At 44.2% G+C, this 20,226-nt stretch overlaps 2 protein-coding genes across 18 annotated transcripts in view; one reads left to right on the top strand and one right to left on the bottom strand.

The window, feature by feature from the left end:
- Window positions 1-55: 55 nt before the first annotated feature.
- Window positions 56-8,797, bottom strand: Erg28 (ergosterol biosynthesis 28 homolog). Of its 2 annotated transcripts, XM_005086365.4 has the most exons (5): window positions 8,641-8,797; window positions 6,218-6,379; window positions 3,765-3,855; window positions 1,430-1,548; window positions 56-847 (listed from the first exon to the last, which is right to left on the bottom strand). In XM_005086365.4, exons 2-5 carry the CDS (start codon window positions 6,348-6,350, stop codon window positions 768-770), a joined length of 423 nt encoding a protein of 140 aa, XP_005086422.1. In that variant the 5' UTR covers window positions 6,351-6,379; window positions 8,641-8,797; the 3' UTR covers window positions 56-767. The 2 variants fall into 2 exon arrangements, with proteins under 2 accessions (XP_005086422.1, XP_040598668.1); XM_040742734.1 differs by lacking the exon at window positions 1,430-1,548 and having other exon boundaries at window positions 8,641-8,778.
- Window positions 8,790-20,226, top strand: part of Ttll5 (tubulin tyrosine ligase like 5) — a 234,662-nt gene continuing 223,225 nt past the window's right edge. For 7 of the 16 annotated variants that reach the window (XM_040742720.1, XM_040742719.1, XM_040742718.1 and 4 more), the window contains exons 1-3: window positions 9,111-9,254; window positions 10,663-10,834; window positions 16,350-16,456. In XM_040742720.1, coding sequence (XP_040598654.1) covers window positions 10,761-10,834; window positions 16,350-16,456 — 181 coding nt within the window. In that variant the 5' untranslated portion in view covers window positions 9,111-9,254; window positions 10,663-10,760. Of the gene's footprint in view, window positions 8,900-9,108; window positions 9,255-9,417; window positions 9,547-10,662; window positions 10,835-16,349; window positions 16,457-20,226 lie in introns of those variants that run through there. The other 9 variants (XM_040742727.1, XM_040742726.1, XM_040742724.1 and 6 more) reach the window with 5 other exon arrangements.

Raw genomic sequence — 20,226 nt, 5'->3', positions numbered from 1 at the left:
TCACAGAGGGCAAAGAGGCTCCCGGGAAAGGTCAAAGTACACAGACTGATCAGAATAGATGCTTTTTCTATTTATTATAAAACGCATTACACAAATACAACTGACCAAAAGGTCTAAAAACAGCCCAGACTCTTCTAACCTTACCCAACTGTAGATAAAAGAGAAGGCTGCCCTGCTCACACCGAGGGCAGCCCTTCTCGGAAGAACTGCCCAGCATCCCTTGGATGGTTCAGAGTCTTGGGTCCAGCAGCAGAAAGGAGCCTGGTGTGTGTGGACAACCCCTAGAAGCAGCCCTTGGGTGCAGCTGCTCTGGGCAGGCAGCAGCTTGAGTTTCACAGTTCTCATGTTCCCACCACACAAGTCAAATCAAGAATGGAGATAAGAGGAAAAAGTGGAGGACTGGAAGAGGGAGCCTGGGGGCGGGGTCCAGCTAGGAGAGGGCACATGGGGGCGCTACTGAGGATGTCTTGACATCGACGGGGTAACAGGATATTTCTTAAATGACTCTAAATTATACATACATATTACATAATTTATCCGTATGAATATCTTAAAAATTTTTTAAACATGTCTCAAAAGCAAAAAAAAAAAAAATTAAAAACATTAAAAAACCAAAACCAAAATCTCAAAGGCTTAAGATGTTGAACCTAGATGAAGGACATAATGTCATAGCTGAAAAGACATGATCTAAGGACAAAGGATGAAGAAGGAAGACAGCGAAGGCGGAAGACGATGACGTTTTGGAGGTGGCAAGGTTGGCCTCAGTCTCAGTTTCTCTTCTTCTGTCTGGATACTGGTTCTGCTTCTAGATACCGGAGCCCAATCATCATACCCAGGATTGAGAGACCTGCAAGGCATAGACAAGATTAGTGGTGGACATAGAGACTGCACCCCGTAAGCCCAGCACACCTGTGCTCCACACCAGCCCCACCACCGCAGGGGTCACCACCGCAGGGGTCACCACCGCAGGGCTCACCACCGCAGGGGTCACCACCGCAGGGGTCACCACCGCAGGGCTCACCACCGCAGGGCTCACCACCGCAGGGCTCACCACCGCAGGGCTCACGACCGCAGGGCCCACCTCCGCAGGGCCCACCTCCGCAGGGCTCACCACCGCAGGGCTCACCTCCGCAGGGCTCACCACCGCAGGGCTCACGACCGCAGGGCTCACCACCGCAGGGCTCACCTCCGCAGGGCTCACCACCGCAGGGCTCACCACCGCAGGGCTCACCACCGCAGGGCTCACCACCGCAGGGCTCACCTCCGCAGGGCTCACCTCCGCAGGGCTCACCACCACAGGGCTCACCACCGCAGGGCTCACCACCGCAGGGCTCACCACCGCAGGGCTCACCACCGCAGGGCTCACGACCGCAGGGGTCACTACCGCAGGGGTCACCACCGCAGGGGTCTAGGGTGGTCCCGTGCTTACTTGCCACCATCAGGGGTGCCAGCACACCAACTGTGGGAGCTGCTGTTCCAAATATGAACAACTCCGAGAGGAAGTGTCCCAGGGCGAGGAGGAATGTCCACAGTGTGATGTGATAGAGTCTGCAAGGGGACAGACGGCAATGGAAAACCAAAGTGACTGCATGTTTGGTGCAGAGGGTGTCAGCTGACTTGACCTGAGAGGACACACGTTCTCAGAAACACCTGGCTATTCAATCACGTCAAGTTCTCCTCTCCTGGGGCAATAGCAGAGATTTTTGAGGAATGGGCCAAGCAGCCATAGTGGGCCTCTATGACTTAGCAAGGCAGAGAGAACCCAGCTGTGGGAGAATTTGGATGGCGGTCTTGGGCAATGCAACAATTTTGGACCAAGATACTTATTTGCTCAGTGCAAACTGCTAGCCTAAGCCTATCCTAGCAGGTGTCTGGCCACGTGCCAGCCAGTGTTTGCAGGACAGAGACATAAATGAATGTTCTAAGCAGCTAGAGGCCTTCAGATGCTTTTATGTCTTGGCCTAAGATCTGGTCTGAGGAGGACACTCAACAGCTCCAGAGGAGAAGCTGAACACTTGAATTTAGGGTGTCTTTTTTGTTTCTTTAAACTATATAAAAAAAATTAGGACACACTCCAAGTAGATAGTAAACTGTTAACGAAGCAGTGTGACCAAGACTCAGCCCTACCAGTTTTAACATTTGGACATTTTTGGTTCCAATTCTTTTTTTCCGGTTCTGGGGATCAAATTCAGAGCCTCATGAACACCAGGCAAGCATTTTGACTCTGAGCTAGATACCCAGATGAGTATTTTTATATCTAAGAAATAAACATTACAAAAGTGGAAACATCTGTGCACCCTTAGCCTCCCTGACTGCCGCCGTCTCCCTCTCCTTTTCAAGTACCCAGTGTCTTTAATTGGTTATCATACTGTGCATACTGGTGTGTGTGTGTGTGTGTGTGTGTATGCACATGTGTGTGTGTGTGTGTGTGTGTGCATGGTGATTTTGAGTTTCTGGTTAGGGAGGAAATAAGTGTAGGATGCATGTTAGAGGCCCAAGCTAGAACTAAGCTAGACAGGACTGGAATCACCAACTCAGCACTTGTAACTGCTCTGGGCTGGAGGAGGGAAAACTGAATGAGGAATAGGGGTGAGCAGCAACTCTGCAAGGTGGTAAAAGGTCCTCAAAATGAGTATCCAATCCTCCCTTCTTTTCATTCACCCAGAGAGGTAGATCAGCTATTATTTTATAGATGAACCAAGGTACAGAGAGAGTAGGTAGTAAACCCAGTTACTAGCAACACTGAGAGCAGAATGTTTTCCTTGTTTCCATTCTTGACCCCAGGCAGTTTCCACTAAACCATACTGCTTCTAAAAATATGTGCCCAATCTAGGACATGTAATCCAGTTTCAAGTTAAAAAAAAATTAAAAATAAAGATGGAAAGATCAAAGGGCTAATAGTCTTGCTTCAAATCCCACTTGAGTCAGTCTCCCTCTGCTTAAATTAATTGAATTTTAAAATTTATAAAACAAATTCAGTAATGAAAATCACTACCTTCTCCCCCCAGGGGTTGCTAAGAGACCGAGGCAAGGTCATCTAGGTGAACACTCTTGGCAAACTCAGAGAGGAGTCATAAATATTATTGCTTCCTCTCTTCCGTAGACGCTGAGGGGAGGGACAAGATAAAAAAATTTCAGTGCAAGGCTGGCTTTTTGACAGCTTCACCCAGTGAACTGAGCAATGGCTGTTTCGAAAAGACTAAGATAGAGATTACTGCAGAGAAGAAAGCTTGAGCCCCCTCCAGTGGCCAGGACTGGGTACGGCATCATCTAGACCAGAGGCTAGGATGGCCTGCACCTGTTTATGCTTGTCTTCCTCTCTTTGGAGAGGCAGCACTTACTTACTGACATCTTCATGGGCCTCTTTCAGCTTACTTGTGAGTTTCTTTTTTCACAAATTTCTGGTCGTTCCTGATTAATGAGGAATGTGCAAAAAGTATTATGCGGCTAGGGATGCAGCTCAGGGCTAAACTTCATTTAATCCAGCAGCACTGTGAAATGAAACCAAAACAAATCTCCAAGGCTAAACTGAGCAGAAGAAAGGTGGGCTCCAGCCAAGAGGTATGATGCAGACCACTGGAAAATGGCAATGCCATTGTTATGATCTGTTAGGCCTACAGTATTCGGAATGGCCCAACAGGACTTTCATTTTCTATGCTCTATGCTAACGCAGTAAAGTGATCTGACAGGTCCTAACAGCAGGGCAGTGAACCCTTGAGGCTCGGCAGCAAAAGGAAGCCAAAGGCCTTCTTTCCCTGACATACGTTTTGTTGTGGATGTCAATGGCACAGAGGCAGCGGATCACAGATGACAGCAGTGTCCAGATCCCAAAGGTCCGGGCTTGGAGGCCATTCACTGTTAGAAAAAACAAGAGGGAGAGAAGGAGAGGGTTGAGGTGAGCTTTGTCCTAAAGTAGTCTGCTTGTCTAGTGAGTCACAGAAGGTAGGGAGCCTGGCCTCCCTGTGGGGGCCCCTGGGGAATGGAATGGAAGGAATTCTGAGTGCTGTTCAGCTCTCTTTAGATGCCTACAGCTGGAAGGGAATGTTGCAGAGATTGAACACACAGGTGCCTAGCAGGACCAATAGCCTTTGAAGACTGCTGGGGAGACCAGACGCCAGCACCAATGTAGATGCATGCCAGACGCAAGCTTTCAGAGGTCTAAGATCTACTCTGTTGGGACAGTACTCAAACCAGGATGGCTTCTTGTGCACACAGAAGTGGAAAAAGTTCTATTTCTCTGGGGTCTTCTGGGGCCTCCGTTCTTGGTGTTTTCATTGAGATGCTGCTGTATTAACTATCTTGCCTTGGAAATTTGAGTCACATTTCACCCTAACAGCGGCTCTCGACCCTGAGCACTTTCTGTACCACCTGAAGGAGTTTCATAAAATTCCTGATCTCTGGACACCTGACCTGTTATATCAGATTCTCTAGAGATGAGTCCTGGCATGCGTATTTTCTAGAAACACCCTGCTTGTGTAACTTAAATGTAGAGCCAATAAACTGAAGCACCCTGTGGAAGTAGTTCAGTTGTTAAGCGCTTGTCTAGCATGAGAGATAAGATGTCCTGGATCTGATTCCTAGCACTGGGGGTAAAAACCAAAAACAAAAAACCAAAAACAAATGGACAAAGCTGACACCCAAATGGTTTATTAATGTTCACTTGGGTTTTAAAAATTCTTAAGCCTTTGGAAACAGACAACTCTACTAAATTCACACCAAAGACCTTTTGGATGGTAATGGAAAAATATTTGAAATGTCAGTCATTTGGCCACACATTCTTTAGAAACCAAGTTGATGGTTTTTCTAATGGAGACTGAAAAAATTCCTTTAGTGTGAGAACTGCAAAACCTGACAAGGATCAGGTCAAAGGTTACATGCCTGGACCATCTAGAGCATTGTTCTGCCAACACACACACACACACACACACACACACACACACACACACACACACACTCACTCACTTAATGGCCAAGAAGATGCCCTCTTCCAGATTATTTCTAAAATCCTTTGCAATTATACAAGTTCCATGACCACCTGTGAGCAACAACTGAGGATATATATCATATATAACACACACACACACACACACACACACCCTTCCTGTTTATTTTTTCGGTTCTTAACTCCCATTATATTTGAACTTTGTTCACAATAAGCCTCAGCCTACTTAATTTCACTTCTACCTAGATGTTGCAGAGGAACGAGTAGGTCAGAGCCTGGATCTGGGTTAGCTATAAATGTGACAGAGCTGTCAGCTGCTGTCTATCAGTGCTGCAGCTCCAAGTACCCCAGTGTCAACGGGGTGAGGTGCCAGCTGCAGAGCACAGATATGCAGTGGAGAGCTAAGTGAGTTGGGAAAGGCCACTGTGAGCTAGACATTTACTCTGAGAGGAGAACTTGGGATTTGGAGTGTCCACTCAGGGACATTTGGGATGATCTTGCATGGGTAACTGTCTACCTGCTACATAGACTATGATCCATTTCTGATGAGGACATTGAGATACAGTAAAATGCCTCCTTATGGCTTTCTAGTAGCATCCCAGACTCAATATATCATTTTGATTCCTTACCTGTCCTTATGCACATGCTTCTGCACACATAAATTGTCCAGAGTAGTGTCAAATGAATAGGGAGGTACCCAGAGACGACTGGGAAAAGGGGTCAAGCGTGTCCCACACATTCTATTACTCTAGTGGCTACCAAGACTGGATTAGGCAGCACAACCATCTGCATATTTCTAGAACTGGATTCCCAGTCAGATTTCATAATTAGATTTGGAGATGGAAATAAGTTCCTGTGCTTTGATAGGCTTTAAGGAGCCTGGGTTGTTCAGACATATAGCCCAATCATGAATTAACAACCAGGCCAGTGCTACAGAGAATACACTTCTTGACATTCTTTTTGTTATTTTAATTAATTAATTTTTGGGGGCGGAGTTTGAGACAGGGTTTCTCTATATAACAGCCTTGGCTGTCCAGGAACTCACTTTGTAGACCAGGTTGGCCTCAAACTCGCAGAGTTCTACTTCTGCCTCCCAAGTGCTGGGATTAAAGGCGTGCACCACCAACGCCCAGCAGTAAATTGATTTTTTTGACACAGAATCTCACAAGTTGTCCAGTCTGGCTTTGAACTCTCAATCTTCTTGCCCTATCCTCCTGCCCTGCTGGGATGACAGGCATGTGCTATGGTGCCCAGCCAGTTCTTTTGACTTCTTACCAAGGTCTGGCTTGCCAGTGTAGAGCTTTTCATAGAGAAAGGTGTGGTCTCGGAAGCTCTGGAGCGTGTTCCCCATGGCTATGATGGACACCATAACCAGCCAGCTTCGTAACACGTTCAGGAAGCGGCTCATGACTCCCCTCAGAGAGAGGGTGCTCTGCCCTGGAAACAGAGAGGGCACGATGAAGGTACTTCCTTGTCAATCACACGTTCTCTCACCTGTGGCTAATCTGCGGCTTGAGTGACACCAGCAGAGCACCTCACAGGTTCCTTTCCAAGTCCTCTGGGCCCACCCTACTTTCTTGCCACACCACTTTAAGACACCCAGAAATATTTAACCTAGGCAGAGCATGCTGATCTTTGTTCAGAGTGACAGGGGATAAGAAAGAATGCAATGGGTGGAAATTTCAGCAGGAAAGAAACGGCAAGAAGGGGTGTCTTCTAGAAAGTAATAGAATGGATTGCTGGGGTAAAGCTCCAGATGCTGCCAATACTCAGTCACTCTAACGAGCGTGGGTGAAAAGCACGCCTTGCAGCAGGGTGCACAGCATTTACCTATGCTCCAGTAATCCCACAAAGCACAGTGCTGTAAGTCAGACTTCCCTCCCCTTGTCTGGAATCAGTACTATGCTTTCCTCTCTTCACTCCATTCCTTTGCAATACAAGTGGCTCCACGGTTGCTCAACTCAGATACCTGGATACTGAAGATACTTTCTTCCAAATTATAGAGGCTGCACTGACCATTGAGTGGAAGTTATGGTGTGACTGTCCATCTTAGTTTTTCTCTGCTTGGCTCCCAGATACATCATGTTGCATAAACTAAAACAACCTAAAAGATTTTTAAAAAGACGTCCACGGCTTGGTGTTGGGTTGCAGGAAAAACTACACTAGTTATCAGTTGTGGGGTACTTGTTTCCTATACTTGCCCCACATATCTAACATTGTATTCCACTGACACCTACATCAGGATAGGCAGGCACTATTAGTATTTCCATTTTACAAGTGGAGGTCAGAAGAAGCAGCTAAGTGATTTGCTTAGGTTACATGGCTAATATATGACAGAGTGTCATGGGCTGTTGGGACTCTGGAAATACTACCTCCCTGAGAACATTTTGATGAAGTTCCCATCTTAAAAAAATATTTATTTACTTGTTTTGAGACAGGATTTTTCTATGTATCCCTGGTTGGCCTGCAACTCATTACATAGACCAGAGTGGCCTTGAACTCACAGAGATCCACCTGCCTCTTCCTTCTTAGTGTTGGAACTAAAACCATGTGCCACCATGAGCACCAAAGTTTCAATTTTTTGAGGAAGCTAAACACACCAGAAACACTTCAGATGGCAGAAGAGCCAGTTTCTATACTTTTTGTTTAGATCAAGTTTTGCTGAGTAGCGATTTCCATCAGTTTGGTCTAAATGGATGCCATAGAGATAATTTATCATGATCATCATCATCATTTTGGTCCTTCATTTACCTGTTGTCAGGCTACCATCTTTGGCCTGAAAGTTGTAAGAAACTTATCCGGCTGCCTTTATCACTGCGGTAATATGTTTCAGTATGATTCCATACACCCAGCAAGTGTAAGTGAAGTGACCAAAATCCAACTAAAAAGGACTTCAAGAAAGGAATCGTGAATTCAGGGGAAACAGAGGCCCCAAACGCTGACTGTCCCAGTCTAGAGACTGCTGAACCTCACAGGCACTCACAGCCTAGGCCAAGCCCACTTCTCTTTATTTTTCTCCTCTCAACACCAGACTCAGTTTGGGTTGGTAAAAAAGCTGCACACACATACTCCCTTTCAACAGAACGCAGAATTTATTCCTTCCATTCTACAGATCTTAGAAATTTCAGCACCGAGCTGATGAAGACCCAACCAGAGTATTTCTGTATTGTTTTACTCAAAACCATTCTGTATTGTTTTACTCAAAACCATTTCCCTGAAGTTTTGAGGTGGTGGGAGGGGCGGGGTTCACAATATCAATTCCAAAATTTTGTCCAGACCCAGTTCAGCGTTGAAATGCTAATTAGCAACCAATAAAGAGAGATTCCTATTCTAGCTCCACCACTCGGTTCTGGGGGGGGGGGGGGGTCTCAGGAAAGTCATTGAGACTCCATAGCCTCGGTTTTCCCGTAAAATGGGGACATAAACGTCTATCTCAAGGGTTAACAGAGAATTTCATGAGAAAAAAGAGAAAGCTCCTTGCACACAGCTAGGTTCACAGTGACTGCTCTCGGTCATTCATCTGTCCGCAGAATTTACAAAACCCTCTCCATTTTCCTAGCATCCCCTTGGACATCGTTTCTTGACTCCTTTCCCTCCCAAAAGGTAGCTTTCCAGGCAACCCCCATTTTCCTAAATTCTGCATATAGACTCATTCGTATGCAACACGAACACCTACACCGCATTCCAAATTCTCATACCTGAAGACCCAGTACTACTGCAGCAAGAGTATCAGCAGCGTCCACAAACCAGCTCCCCCAGGACAGCTCCACTGCCAGGTCCACCGAGGGTGTCCCCGCCCCCACCCTCAGCCCAGCTCTAGGATTGGGTCGTTGCTGTCAGTCCTCACTCCGATTGGCTGGGCTGGTTCAGTTCGAGCAGGCGATAGGGAGTGAACCCCTTTGCTGCCAATCAGCGGTTGCCGCCGCCTAAGCCTTTCCCCGCTACGTCGCTCACGCGGTAAACCCGTCTGTCGAGTCTGGCGAAACTCTGGGTTTGGAGTCAGCCTTTTAGGGGTGGGGAAAACGCGGAAAGAAAAGAAGCCAAGAAATCCTTCGGGCTACAGCCGGGCTCTGCGCCGGCGCCTGGGCGCGCCGTGGTGACGCCATCTGTCTGCGTCCGCAGCCGAGCGTTGTTCGCGCCGCTGGCAGGCGCCTGCGCAGTGGCTCCGAGCGGGCGGTTGCTTGTTGGTTGTTGTAGTAACGGGGGAAGCAGCCTTCGGCGGCTGCGTTGATTCCGGCTGGGGAAGGAGGAGGGAGGTGAAACAGAGCACGGTCCCCGCCTGCCCGCCCCGAGCCATGAGAAGATGAGACAGGTAAACGCCTGTCGGGCGCGCTCCGGGGAGGTGCGCTCCTAGGCTGGGCGAGCGCCGCTGCGCTTCCTTCCTACCCCGGAGCTGCTGTTGGCTTCCGGGCGTGCTGGGCTGAAGCGCTGCGGCACAGTCGCTGCGTCCTTGCCGGCGTAGCACCTGCGGAGCTGCCTGGGTTGGGGTGAGCTGGGGTGGAGCTGGCGGCAGATCCCGGTAGGGACAAGGACTTCCTTTGGCATAGTGTCTCTGGTCGTCAGAGTGCCTGATCTCGCCCTGCTCATCAGGGAGCCAAGGGAAGGTGGGCATCCTTCCTGCTTGGAGGTTTTAGTTGAAGTTAAAAGACTCTTAAGCGTTTTGGGAAAGATGGTGAAATTCCCTTAGGAATTATCCGAAAAGAATCACCGAGGCTGTTAGATGCTAACCACTTCAGCTGAAGATGAGTAGAGTCGGGCTTAGTTGCTGTTGCTGTTGCTGCAGTTTCGTTTGTTTAGAGTCTTACCGTATATGAAAATGCATAGACAAACAAAAGTTTGGAAAATTACTCAGTTATCTTTGAGTAATGAGCGTTTTTACTATGTGTTTCTCTTTCTTCTCCAACAATGAGCATGAACTTTTCCTCCATAGAAAAGAGATTGAAGTTAGAAATGCAGAGTTGGAAGTTTCCTAATTTTAGTGTCTACTTTAGATTCGGATTAAAATGTGTGATTTTTAGTAACAATTATTATTAAGAGTGTTTGGCTAGCCATTCCCCCCAGCTGTTTATGCCATCTCTGGTGAGAGGAAACATTTTCATTACCCTTTTATTAAAAATTAAGTTGAATTAGTTTTCTTAGAAACATAGCATCATGTCTGTATGCTTGTGGTAGAGTTTGTATAAATAGTACAAGTGTTTTGAGCCTTGAATTTTTATTTTGATCCTGGTCAAATTTGTCTAGCAAATTGTCTGAACTTATGCAATCAGCCATTTCATGTCAGAGTGCCCTAAAGCCTATTCTTGGTGCATGCTGTGTTTACTGTATATGAAGGGTGAGGAACTCAAATTTAGTAACAGCCTTTTAGATATAGCAGAGACACTGTGTTTGAAAAGAAAATTGTAAGCAGGGCATAGTGGTGCATGTCTTTAATCCCAGCACTCGGGAGGCAAAGGCAGGCGGATCTCAAGAGTTTGAAGCCAGCCTGGTCTCTAGAGCGAGCTCCAGGATAGCTGAGGCTACACAGAGAAACCCTGTCTCAAAAAAAAAAATAAAAAAAAATTCTTGATTTTTGTGGGTTATGAGGTGCACTGTGACAGACGGTGAGCTTCCGGAGACTGAATAGTACTTAGGAATGTATTCCTTTTCATTCGTTTAAAGGTTATGCACAAAATCTTGAAGTGCCCAACTTTTGTATTTGAAGTTCTTTGACTTTCTTACAGGAGTCTTTGCCATCCAAATTGTCTGATCCAGTGAAACTGCAAGGAAGAAAGGTCTTTGAGGCCTCTGTCTGTTGACTGCATGACAAACCCTAAAGGAAATGCCAGTTGTGATGGCCCGGGACCTGGAGGAAACAGCATCATCCTCAGAGGATGAGGACCTGGTCAACCAAGAGTAAGTGATAGCAAAGCCTTTAGTTTCTTTCACTGGTGTCCAGTATCCCTGCTTTGGTGTTGTCTGTCTGTGATTGAAGTCAGCATCATTTATGCACTTCCCATCAGCTGTCAGAAATGTGAAGGCTGGGCCATGTGTGTCCAGGCATGTGAGTGAATATCACCTTTAGATGTTGGAAAGTTTGGGCAGGAGCTTGGGTGAACTTGTCCCCCCCCCAGACCCCCTCCCCACTTTGCTTTTGAGGTAGGGTCTTGTTCCTATTGCTGTGCTCCCTTTACCTGGCTTTAAAAACTATTTATGGCCAGGTGGTGGTGGCGCACGCCTTTAATCCCAGCACTCAGGAGGCAGAGGCAGGCGGATCTCTGTGAGTGCGAGGCCAGCCTGGTCTTCAAAGAGAGTAGTTACAGGACAGCCTCCAAAACAATACAGAGAAACCCTGTCTCCAAAAAAAAAAAACCCAAAAAACTGTATTTATGTATTTTTAAAGACTTGTGTGTGCCTGCTTGAGTTCATGTGCACCATGGGCATGCAGGATCCCCTGAAGCTGGGGTTACAGAAGGTTGTAGCTGCTTGATGGAGTTCGAGGAAATAAACCTGGGTCCTCTGCAGGAGAAGGAAGCTCGCAGCTGTAGAGCCAGCTCTTTAGTTCCTGCATCTGGCTATTTTTTTAAAATCTTTTTATGTAGGTTTTGGGATTGAACTCTGGTCATCAGGCTTACGAACAAGTGCTTTTACCTGTGGAACCTTCTCCCTGGCCCCATTGTGTGAACTTTTTTTTTTTTACATTCATTTATTTTAGTGTTCGGTGTGTTGGGGGTGGGCACACATTGTGCATTGCATTGAAAGTCTGAAGGTAACTTGCTGGAGTCTGCTCTGTCCTTCCACCATGCGGCTTCTGGGACTTGAACTCATGTCAAGTTTGGTGCCAAGCACCTTTCACTGCAGAGCCATGTTGCCAGCCTAGTGTTAGGTTAACTCTTGATCGTAGCTTTTAATGATTTGAGATTTTGAAAGTTTTAAAGATTGGTGAAAAGTTATTTTCCTAAGCTCTGACCTTGACTATACTAGTTTTTACAAAGACTGTTACAGCTATAGAATGGTGATAATGTAAAGGTTCACAGCAACTGCTGTGAGGGTGTTAGGGTTCTGCAGCCTGTGGTGTGTTCACTGAACCACAGTGGCTTTTTGAGTTTTTTTAGGTTAAGAGTCAACTTTTTGTTATTTTGAAACAGGGTATCTCTGTGTAATAGTCTTGGTTGGCCTTGAACTCACAGAGATTCACCTGCTTCTGCCTCCTGAGTGCTGGAATTAAAAGCATGCGTCACACTGCTGCCGGGCAAGAGTCAACTTTCTTGATCGTCATAATGAAAATGATTAACCGTGCCAAGTGCACCTACTAGATATGGTGGAGTAGCTCATGTAATGTATAGATTGAAAGATTTTAATTTGAAGATGTTATTTTCTACTGTTAAACTCATTCTTACAAATACCAAAAAGCCTTGGAGAACCCTTACAGAGAAGAGATGGGTGAGGTCCAAGCTTAGCCCTTCTGAATTTTGAAGAGCTTTGCTTCTTGTAGTTTTACTTGACACAAAAGAGAAAAACTGATTTAATGTTAAGATAGCTTATTTAATTTATTTAGATATATAGTTAAGCTTTCATATATGTATACTGTATTTACATCATTCACCCTCTCCTTCCACTCTCCCTCTCCAAATTCATGTCTTTTTTATTATCCTTTTTAAATGTATACACACACATACGTATGCATGTATATTTGTAAACAAATAACTATATAAACACAATCTGGAGGTCAAGGTGGCCTGGAACTCCCAAGGTAACACAGGCTGGCCTCAAATGCATAGCAGTCCTCCTGCCTCAGCTTCCTGAGTGCTTGGGATTATAGGTGTGAATGAGCCATCACTCCTAGTTTAAGATGTGTTTCTTAGTCCTTTAGAATATGTACTCTATAACCCAGATAACTCCCAGGCTATTTTGAAGGCATGTGATTAGGCTCAAAAATCCCCACTATGTGTGGGATTACTTGATAAAGTCGTGAAGTACCATATAAACACAAGGCATTGGTTATTGTATTCGTGGTAGACTTTATAAGGTAGAAGATTATATTATTTGAAAAATAGTTGAAGCATTAATTGAGTTTTGAGAAAAGGCATATCATCACTGTGAGTTCATAGCAAATGATAGTGATTTGACAGTGTATTTGGGTCACTCGCTTTCAGATAATTAAATGTATTACTTTCCTTTCAGTGTACTGTCTTTTACTCATTTTACAAAATTTTAAATGGCAACCAAAATTGTTCTTTTACTCTATATCTTGTTTTTAATCACTCAGCAATGGGCTTTAGGTGGTGAGCATGGAATATCCAATATAACTCTGACTGTTGACTTATATTCATAATGGAGAAATGAGAAACATCTAGTAGATTTTATGGAAAATACAGACTTCTATTATTGATTCTTTTGTGGTTACTCCGATTTTATCAGCTTATGTGCTGGTCTATCAGATACTTGCTTTATACCCTGGAAAGCCGACTCACGGCTTTTGATGCTGTGATAAAACACTGTGACCAAAAGCATTGTGGGAGGAAGTGTTTATTTCAGCTTTTGTGTCCAGTCTATCATGAAGGGAAGTCAGGGCGGGAACTCAGAATCTTTCTTCACATTTAGAGCAGTAGGCTTACTTTTTAGAAGTCAGAAGGACTTACACTGTCTAAAGACACTGAGTTGTTGCGTGTCTGTCCATTGGCATCTGTTAAATCTGATCAGATCCTCAGGCTTTATTAAAGCATTAACCCTTGTAGTCCCAGACTCAGGGTTAGGGACACCAAACAGCCTCTCATTGTTGACTTCAGTTCCAACACTGGCATGCCTTTTGTCTAGGTGTGTGATGTTGATGCCTGAAGCTAACTGTGACTCTGTCCTTGTTTTCCATAGCACTGTTCAGCTAATAAGTATACAGAAACTATTCTGTAGCGTGGGCACCCCAGATACAAATTTATACATAGCCATGGACACTTCCATGTGAGAACTTGATGTAGTCACTGAAAAAAAAAGTTAGTGTGTTAATTTCTATTCTGCAGGGTGGCATTATGCCATTTAAAAGACCAGCAGCAAGGGAAGGCATTTTAGTGGGGCGCTGGTGTGAGGAAGGCACAGCATAAGGTGTTGGAGCTGCTTCCCGGCTCTGTCTCTGGAGTTACACAGGCTGCCTCCCAGGAGCTAGTATGTTCTTAGGATCTCATAGTCTGCCGCACAGTTGTCTGTCTCAGTAAAGATCGTTCACTTACATTGTTATGGGGCTAGAGAGATGGCTCTGCAATTAAGGACTTTGACTGCTCTTTCAGAAGACCTGGGTTCAGTTCCCAGCACCCAGGCCATAGCTTACAACCTTCTCTAATTCCAGTTGTAGGTGGTATGACTCCACCTTCTGGCTTCCAAAGACACCACGCACACATGTGGTACACACACATGCATGCTGGCCAACATTCATACATGTAACATGCAAATAGATAAACCTCCAAATACTTCCAAGTTTTATTTTCCTAATCATTTTGAGTTTTTTTTTCTCTTTAGCACTACTTGTCAAGAGTGTTACTGTTTTTATTTTTTAAGAGAACATGTTTATTTTTTTATTGAAATCGACCTCTATTAGACAACATGACTTTTTTTTTTTTTGGTTTTATGAGACAGGGTTTCTCTGTATTGTTTTGGAGGCTGTTGGTCGAGCCTGGCCTCGAACTCACAGAGATCCACCTGCCTCTGCCTCCCGAGTGCTGGGATTAAAGGCGTGCGCCACCACCGCCCGGCTTACATGACTTTTAATGACAGTTTAACATCTACCCGAACTGCTTTTTATGTTACTTTACTAATAGTCACCTTACTAATTTATTTCTTCTTTTGCCTTTTCATTGGCTGTGAGTGGAAAGAGGCTGTCAGGGATTTGCCTTCCACAGGAAGCCAGGGTCTTGGCTCTCTGCAGCTGAGGGGCTGTGCATTGTGGTGCTGCGGCACTCTTCACTGCAATGCAATCTATTGTCTGTAATGCGAAGGCGCAGTTGTACCAGTCTGTAGCTAGTGCCAGACTGCCAAGGACTTCTGGCTGCTTTCCAGACTCTCTGCCTCTTTTTCCCATGTCTGCTGACACAGAAGGAAATATAGTGTAGAAACTATTTAGAGAGAAGAGGAATCATGTGGGCCTATGCCTACATTTTACATGTATTTAAAATAAGAAACCCAGCGAACCACGCACACAAAATCCATATTGCGCCAGCAGCGGTGGTGCACACTTTTGATCCCAGCACTTGGGAGGCAGAGGCAGGTGGATCTCTTTGCGTTTGAGGGCAGCCTGGTCTACAGAGCGAGTTCCAGGACAGCCAGGGCTACATAGAGAAATGCTGTCTTGAAAAACAAGAAAACAAAACCAAATAAACACAACATCCATCTTGCTTAAAAAACAAAAAAAGACTCTGTAAATGCCATTTCTCACAAATGGGTATTGTAGTTTTTTTAAAAATTTAATTTAATTTTTTTAATCAACTTGAGACAAGTTAAGGTCATCTAGGAAGAAGGAGCTTCAGTGGAGAAAATGCCTCCATCAGATTGGTCTGTAGGCATGTCTGTGGGGCATTTTCTTGATTAAAGATTGATGTAGAAGGGTCTACTCCAAGGTGGTCTTGGGTTGTATAAGAAAGTGGACTGAGCAAGCCAGGAGGAGTGAGCCAGTAAGCAGTTGTCCTACACGGCTAGACTTCAGTCCTGCCTCCAGGTCCCTGCCTTGCTTGATTTTCTGCTTTGGCTTCCCTCAGTGATGGGCTGCTATCAAGACATGTAAGCTGAAAGAAAACCTTTCTTCCCAAGTTGTGTTTGGCCGTCGTGTTTTATCACAGCAATAGAAAGCCTACTTACACTGGCACTTATCTACCTCCAACACCAAGTACAGCAAGCATCCATGTTCCTTTTACCAGAAAACAGGCTGAGCTAGATAAAGTGGTTGCTTTCTCCAGTGTAAAGCTTCGGCAGCTCAAGGCAAGGCCCAAGGCTGCCCCATTTCTGAGACTGGTGTCCTGGCCAGGGTGTGGCTGCTGTAAGTTTGGATTGAGAAGGTATAGCCTGGCCCTGCAGTCTGTGGTCTGGCTTTTGTGGAGATGTGAGCCTTCTCAGGAAGTGAGTCTTAGAAGTGGCTCTTACTCCATTTAAGGAATGGAGTAGCTTAAATCCTGAAGGTTAACGAGCTGACTACACAGAACTATTGAAATGTGATTACTCAGCAGGCCAAGGAGAGGCAGTCACTGAATTCTCTACTCTGACAGTTGTATGGCCTCAGGCAAGTAACTGAGCTTCTGCTCAGTGTGGGCCAGCGGGTTAAGTGAAATAATGTGACAGTTCTGTTTAGTTACAAGTAGGAGGTAGGGACAGCCATAGTCATCCTTCAGCTGTTCGTTCAGATTTTGAGCTGTGACGTAATGGCTTCATTAATGTCTTATTATGCCTGTAGGGATCACCCATGTATCATGTGGACTGGAGGCTGCAGGAGAATTCCAGTTTTGGTTTTCCATGCTGAGGCTATTTTGACAAAGGACAACAATATTCGAGTAATTGGAGGTGAGTATAACCTCATCCATAAAAGGAAGATCTGGGCATGACCCTGACCACTTTAGAAAAAGTTAGTCTGTCATACAGGCAGAGAGGGGCCTTGGCCATGAGAACATGCATTGGGTTATTACTTGAAATATTATTCACAGTTTCTTAAATTGTTTCCTGAATTTCTCAAAATTGTGTGTTTATTTTCCCAATTGTGTTTATTTGCACTTACGAGAATTTACATTTCTACTGTTTTAGAGTGTACAATTAATTGGGGTGTAGTCATTCACATTTACCATGAGTGTCTAGTTTGAGGAGACTTTCATTCACAGAGTAAGCACTGTATGCATTCTCGCAGCCTTCTCTTTCCCTCTGTACTGCCAGGACTCTGCAACTACTAACCTTTCTGTTTCTGTGGACTTTCCTACTCTGGATATTTCATATAAATTAGTGGTTCTCAACCTGTGGACCTGTGGGTTGAGACCCCTATGTCAAACCTTTATCTCCAAAAATATTTACATTATGATTCATAACAGTAGCAATGAAAATAATTATGTGGTTGGGAGTCCCCACCACTTGAAGAACTGTATTAAAGGGTTGCTTTGTTTGTTACTGAGTTGTGAGAGCATTAGATCTTTATCAGATATATGGTTTTCATTTTCCCCTATTAGTAGGTTATTTTTGAAGGCTTTGCTTTCTGAGTTATTTTTTTCCTCAGTAGCAGGTTTTTAGTGTTGATGGCATCTGACTTACGATCTTTGTTTTGTATGCCTTTAATAATTGTGCTTGTGAAGCTACTGCCTAACCCAAGTTGAATTTGTAATGTGATTTATGGTTAAAGTTTTATATTGAGATCTGAACAGTCTTTGATTCATCTTGAGTTTGTTTTTTACAGTGTCAGGGAGAGTCTACCATCATTCTTTTATGTGTTGAAATATAGTTGTCCTAGCACAGTTAGTTCAAGAGAGTATTCTTTTCCTATTGAATGGCACTATTGTCAAAAATCTCTTGACTATCCATTTATCAATTTGTTTCTGTACTCTTAATATAGCATTAGTCTAGACAATTATTCCTTTTTATTGTTTTGTTTTTTGAGACAAGGTTTCTCTGTGTAGTCCTGGCTGTCCTGGACCTCACTCTGTTGATCAGGCTGGCCTCAAACTCAGATCCACCTGCCTCTGCATCCTGAATGCTGGGATTAAAGGCATGCACCACCACCACTGGCACTTTTAAATTATTCTTTAAAAATTATATATTTTATTTATGTGTCTGAGTGTTTTTCCTGCATGTGTGTATGCACTCTATGTGTGTGCAGTGCCCTTAGAAGTCAGAAGAGAGATGGGTCCCCCAGAACTGATTTAAAGATGGCTGTGAGCCACTGAGCTCGTGCTGGGAACTGGAGCTGGGTGCTTTGCAGACCAAGTGCTCTTAACTGCTGAGCCGTCTCCCAGTCCTGCCCCTGCCTCTGAGCTCTGGAATTGCATGCACAGACACACTCAGCTTCTTTTAAGTTTTGAAATGGGGAACGGAATACTTTTCTTCAGGATTGTTTTGGTTGTCCAAGTTTCTTTGCAGTTCTACCTAAACGTTAGGATTAACTTTGCCGTCTCTGAAGTACTGGCCTTTGAGGTGTGGGCAGATTGAGCTCTGAGTCCCAAGGTTAAACTGTAACTGTTTTTCAGAGCTCACGATGGTATGGATCTGCACTGTCAGGTGGTGTGGTAGAGTCCGTGCTTGGGTTCTTGGTCGTTAGTTCATGTCTCAGCCTGGGCATAAAGTAGTGCCTCTTGGCCAGATCACTTCAAGTTTCATTGCCAGTTTCACTGTTAGTTAAATGGGGACAGTCTGTGTCTCGCAGGCATCGTAGGATCAAATGAGATTGTTTGATGTCTGGTACATAACAGGCAATCAAAACTTAGGCCTCTTATTGCATTTGCTGAACAGGGGCTGCTCTATTTTTACATGACCTCGTAATAAGCAATTTCAGAGAGAACTGTGGACTTGCTTTGGGGATTTGAATGTTCCTCTCTTCCCAAGGGTCCTTGTGCTCTAATCCCCTCAGCGAGTTGCTAGGTTACCTCTTAAAGGAACAGGATTTATTCATTTTCCTCTAAGCCATTAAGACTGCTGAGAAAATCCCTTAAATATGATCTGACCAAATTACAAATGTGGGCAAAACCAGCAGAGGTAAATAAGTAATAATCCCCTCAAAATATGCTCTTTTGGTCTGCTTGTCCCATAACAAACAAACAACAAAAACTTTGTATTCCATGGCAATAAACAGACACCCCCCCCCCGCCACTTGGAGTAACTTCCATTTAGTGAAAAATAATAGTCATCAGCATTGTCATTCCACTGTTCAAGCTATTAGTGTTTTCTGGAACTCACAAGTCTTTTTCAGTACACATTTCCATAGATAAAGGTACTGGTGGTTCCTGTCTGTAACTAGCATTATGGAGGCTAAGGCAGGAGGATTTTCAGTTGGGGGGCAGTCTGTGCTTTGCAGCAAGACCAAACTAGAAAAACAAAGGAAGGAAAAATCTATTAAATTTGTCCCATTATGTATTATTAAATTTGTTCTTTATTTCCCTAAGTTCTTTGAGATTTATCTTTTTTTACCTTTTATGTAAATGCCAGTATTAATGACTTTTGCTAATGTATGCCTTTTTAAATGAACTATTGAATACAATTGATCTGTACTATTTTTCCCTGCTCTAAAATAGTAGGTCATATAGTCTGCTCAGTTCTTAAGTAGTTAAAGCCCTCTGAGAAGTTATCTGGGGCATTAGCTATGTCCCGCTGATCCCCCAGTGTTACATGCCAGCTTCACAGTTCTATGTATTTGTTGAAAGTTTTAATTTGGTTCTGTATGATTTCTATGCTTTTTTATTTCTCTCTTATTTGACATTCTAGAAATATGGCTTTTCCTTCCATATAACCCCTCCCTGATTGAATATACTCTCAATAGGATTGTTTTTTAGTGGTAACACACATATTTCCAACTGAAAGTAAATACATCATAGAATGGCATCATTGTACAATTGTCCCAATGTGTCCACTTAGTGGATTTGTATTTTTGTAGACTAGCACTGGAAGTGTGATGCAGTTTTAAATCGGAAAGGTGAAATTTGCTTTAATAATGTATTTTATTTAACCCAAGATTTCCCAGTATAATAATTTTTCACCTTTACTCTATAAAAAACTAACAGTATTTAAATTGAATATGCTTTTTACATTTACAGTGGTATCTCAATTTGGTATAAAATTCTTTCTGGAAGTATTTGATCTTTGTTTAGACTTCATAAATATTGTAGTTGAAACAGTAAATTCACAGAGTTTTTTCAAAGGTTTTTTTTTACATTGTTTGTCTGTGAGACAGGGTATCACTGTGTAGGACAGGCCCACTTGAAACTTCCCAGCCTCCAGTCTTCTTTGTGTTTGTGTTCTATGCTGGTATTGAGCCCCATGCTTTTGACCTGCAGATCATGTTCTCTACCCTGGCCTGTTTTCTAGTTAACCAGGCACCCATTTTATTTATGTATTTATATCTGATACAGAATTCCATATAGCCCACGCTGGCCTGGACCTTGCTAAGAGATGACTTGGAACTTCTGCTCCCTTACCTCTGCTTCCTCAGGGTTGGTGTTGGGGGAAGTCCTGTGCATTTGTCAATAAAGTACTGTTGAGCCTATAGGGAACCAAGATAGGAGGGACTAGGAGTCCAGGAGAACTCTGGGAAGGAGAAAAACAGGGAGTCGAGATGTAACGCCATTGGGGTAGGAAGCCCGGAA

This window comes from Mesocricetus auratus, unplaced genomic scaffold (assembly GCF_017639785.1).
Source record: "Mesocricetus auratus isolate SY011 unplaced genomic scaffold, BCM_Maur_2.0 Super-Scaffold_15014, whole genome shotgun sequence".
NCBI lineage: Eukaryota > Metazoa > Chordata > Mammalia > Rodentia > Cricetidae > Mesocricetus > Mesocricetus auratus.
The sequence above is the reverse complement of the archived record's forward strand: the minus strand, read 5'-3'. Positions and strand labels throughout refer to the sequence as shown.

Excerpts from the sequence above, each read along its gene's own strand:
- Erg28 (XM_005086365.4), bottom strand. The coding sequence starts at position 6,350 with ATGAGCCGCTTCCTGAACGTGTTACGAAGCTGGCTGGTTATGGTGTCC. Across the intron at positions 1,549-3,764 it reads ATTGACATCCACAACAAAAC|ACTCTATCACATCACACTGT; the intron begins GTATGTCAGGGA and ends GTCCCCTTGCAG. Across the intron at positions 848-1,429 it reads GGCACCCCTGATGGTGGCAA|GTCTCTCAATCCTGGGTATG; the intron begins GTAAGCACGGGA and ends TATGCCTTGCAG.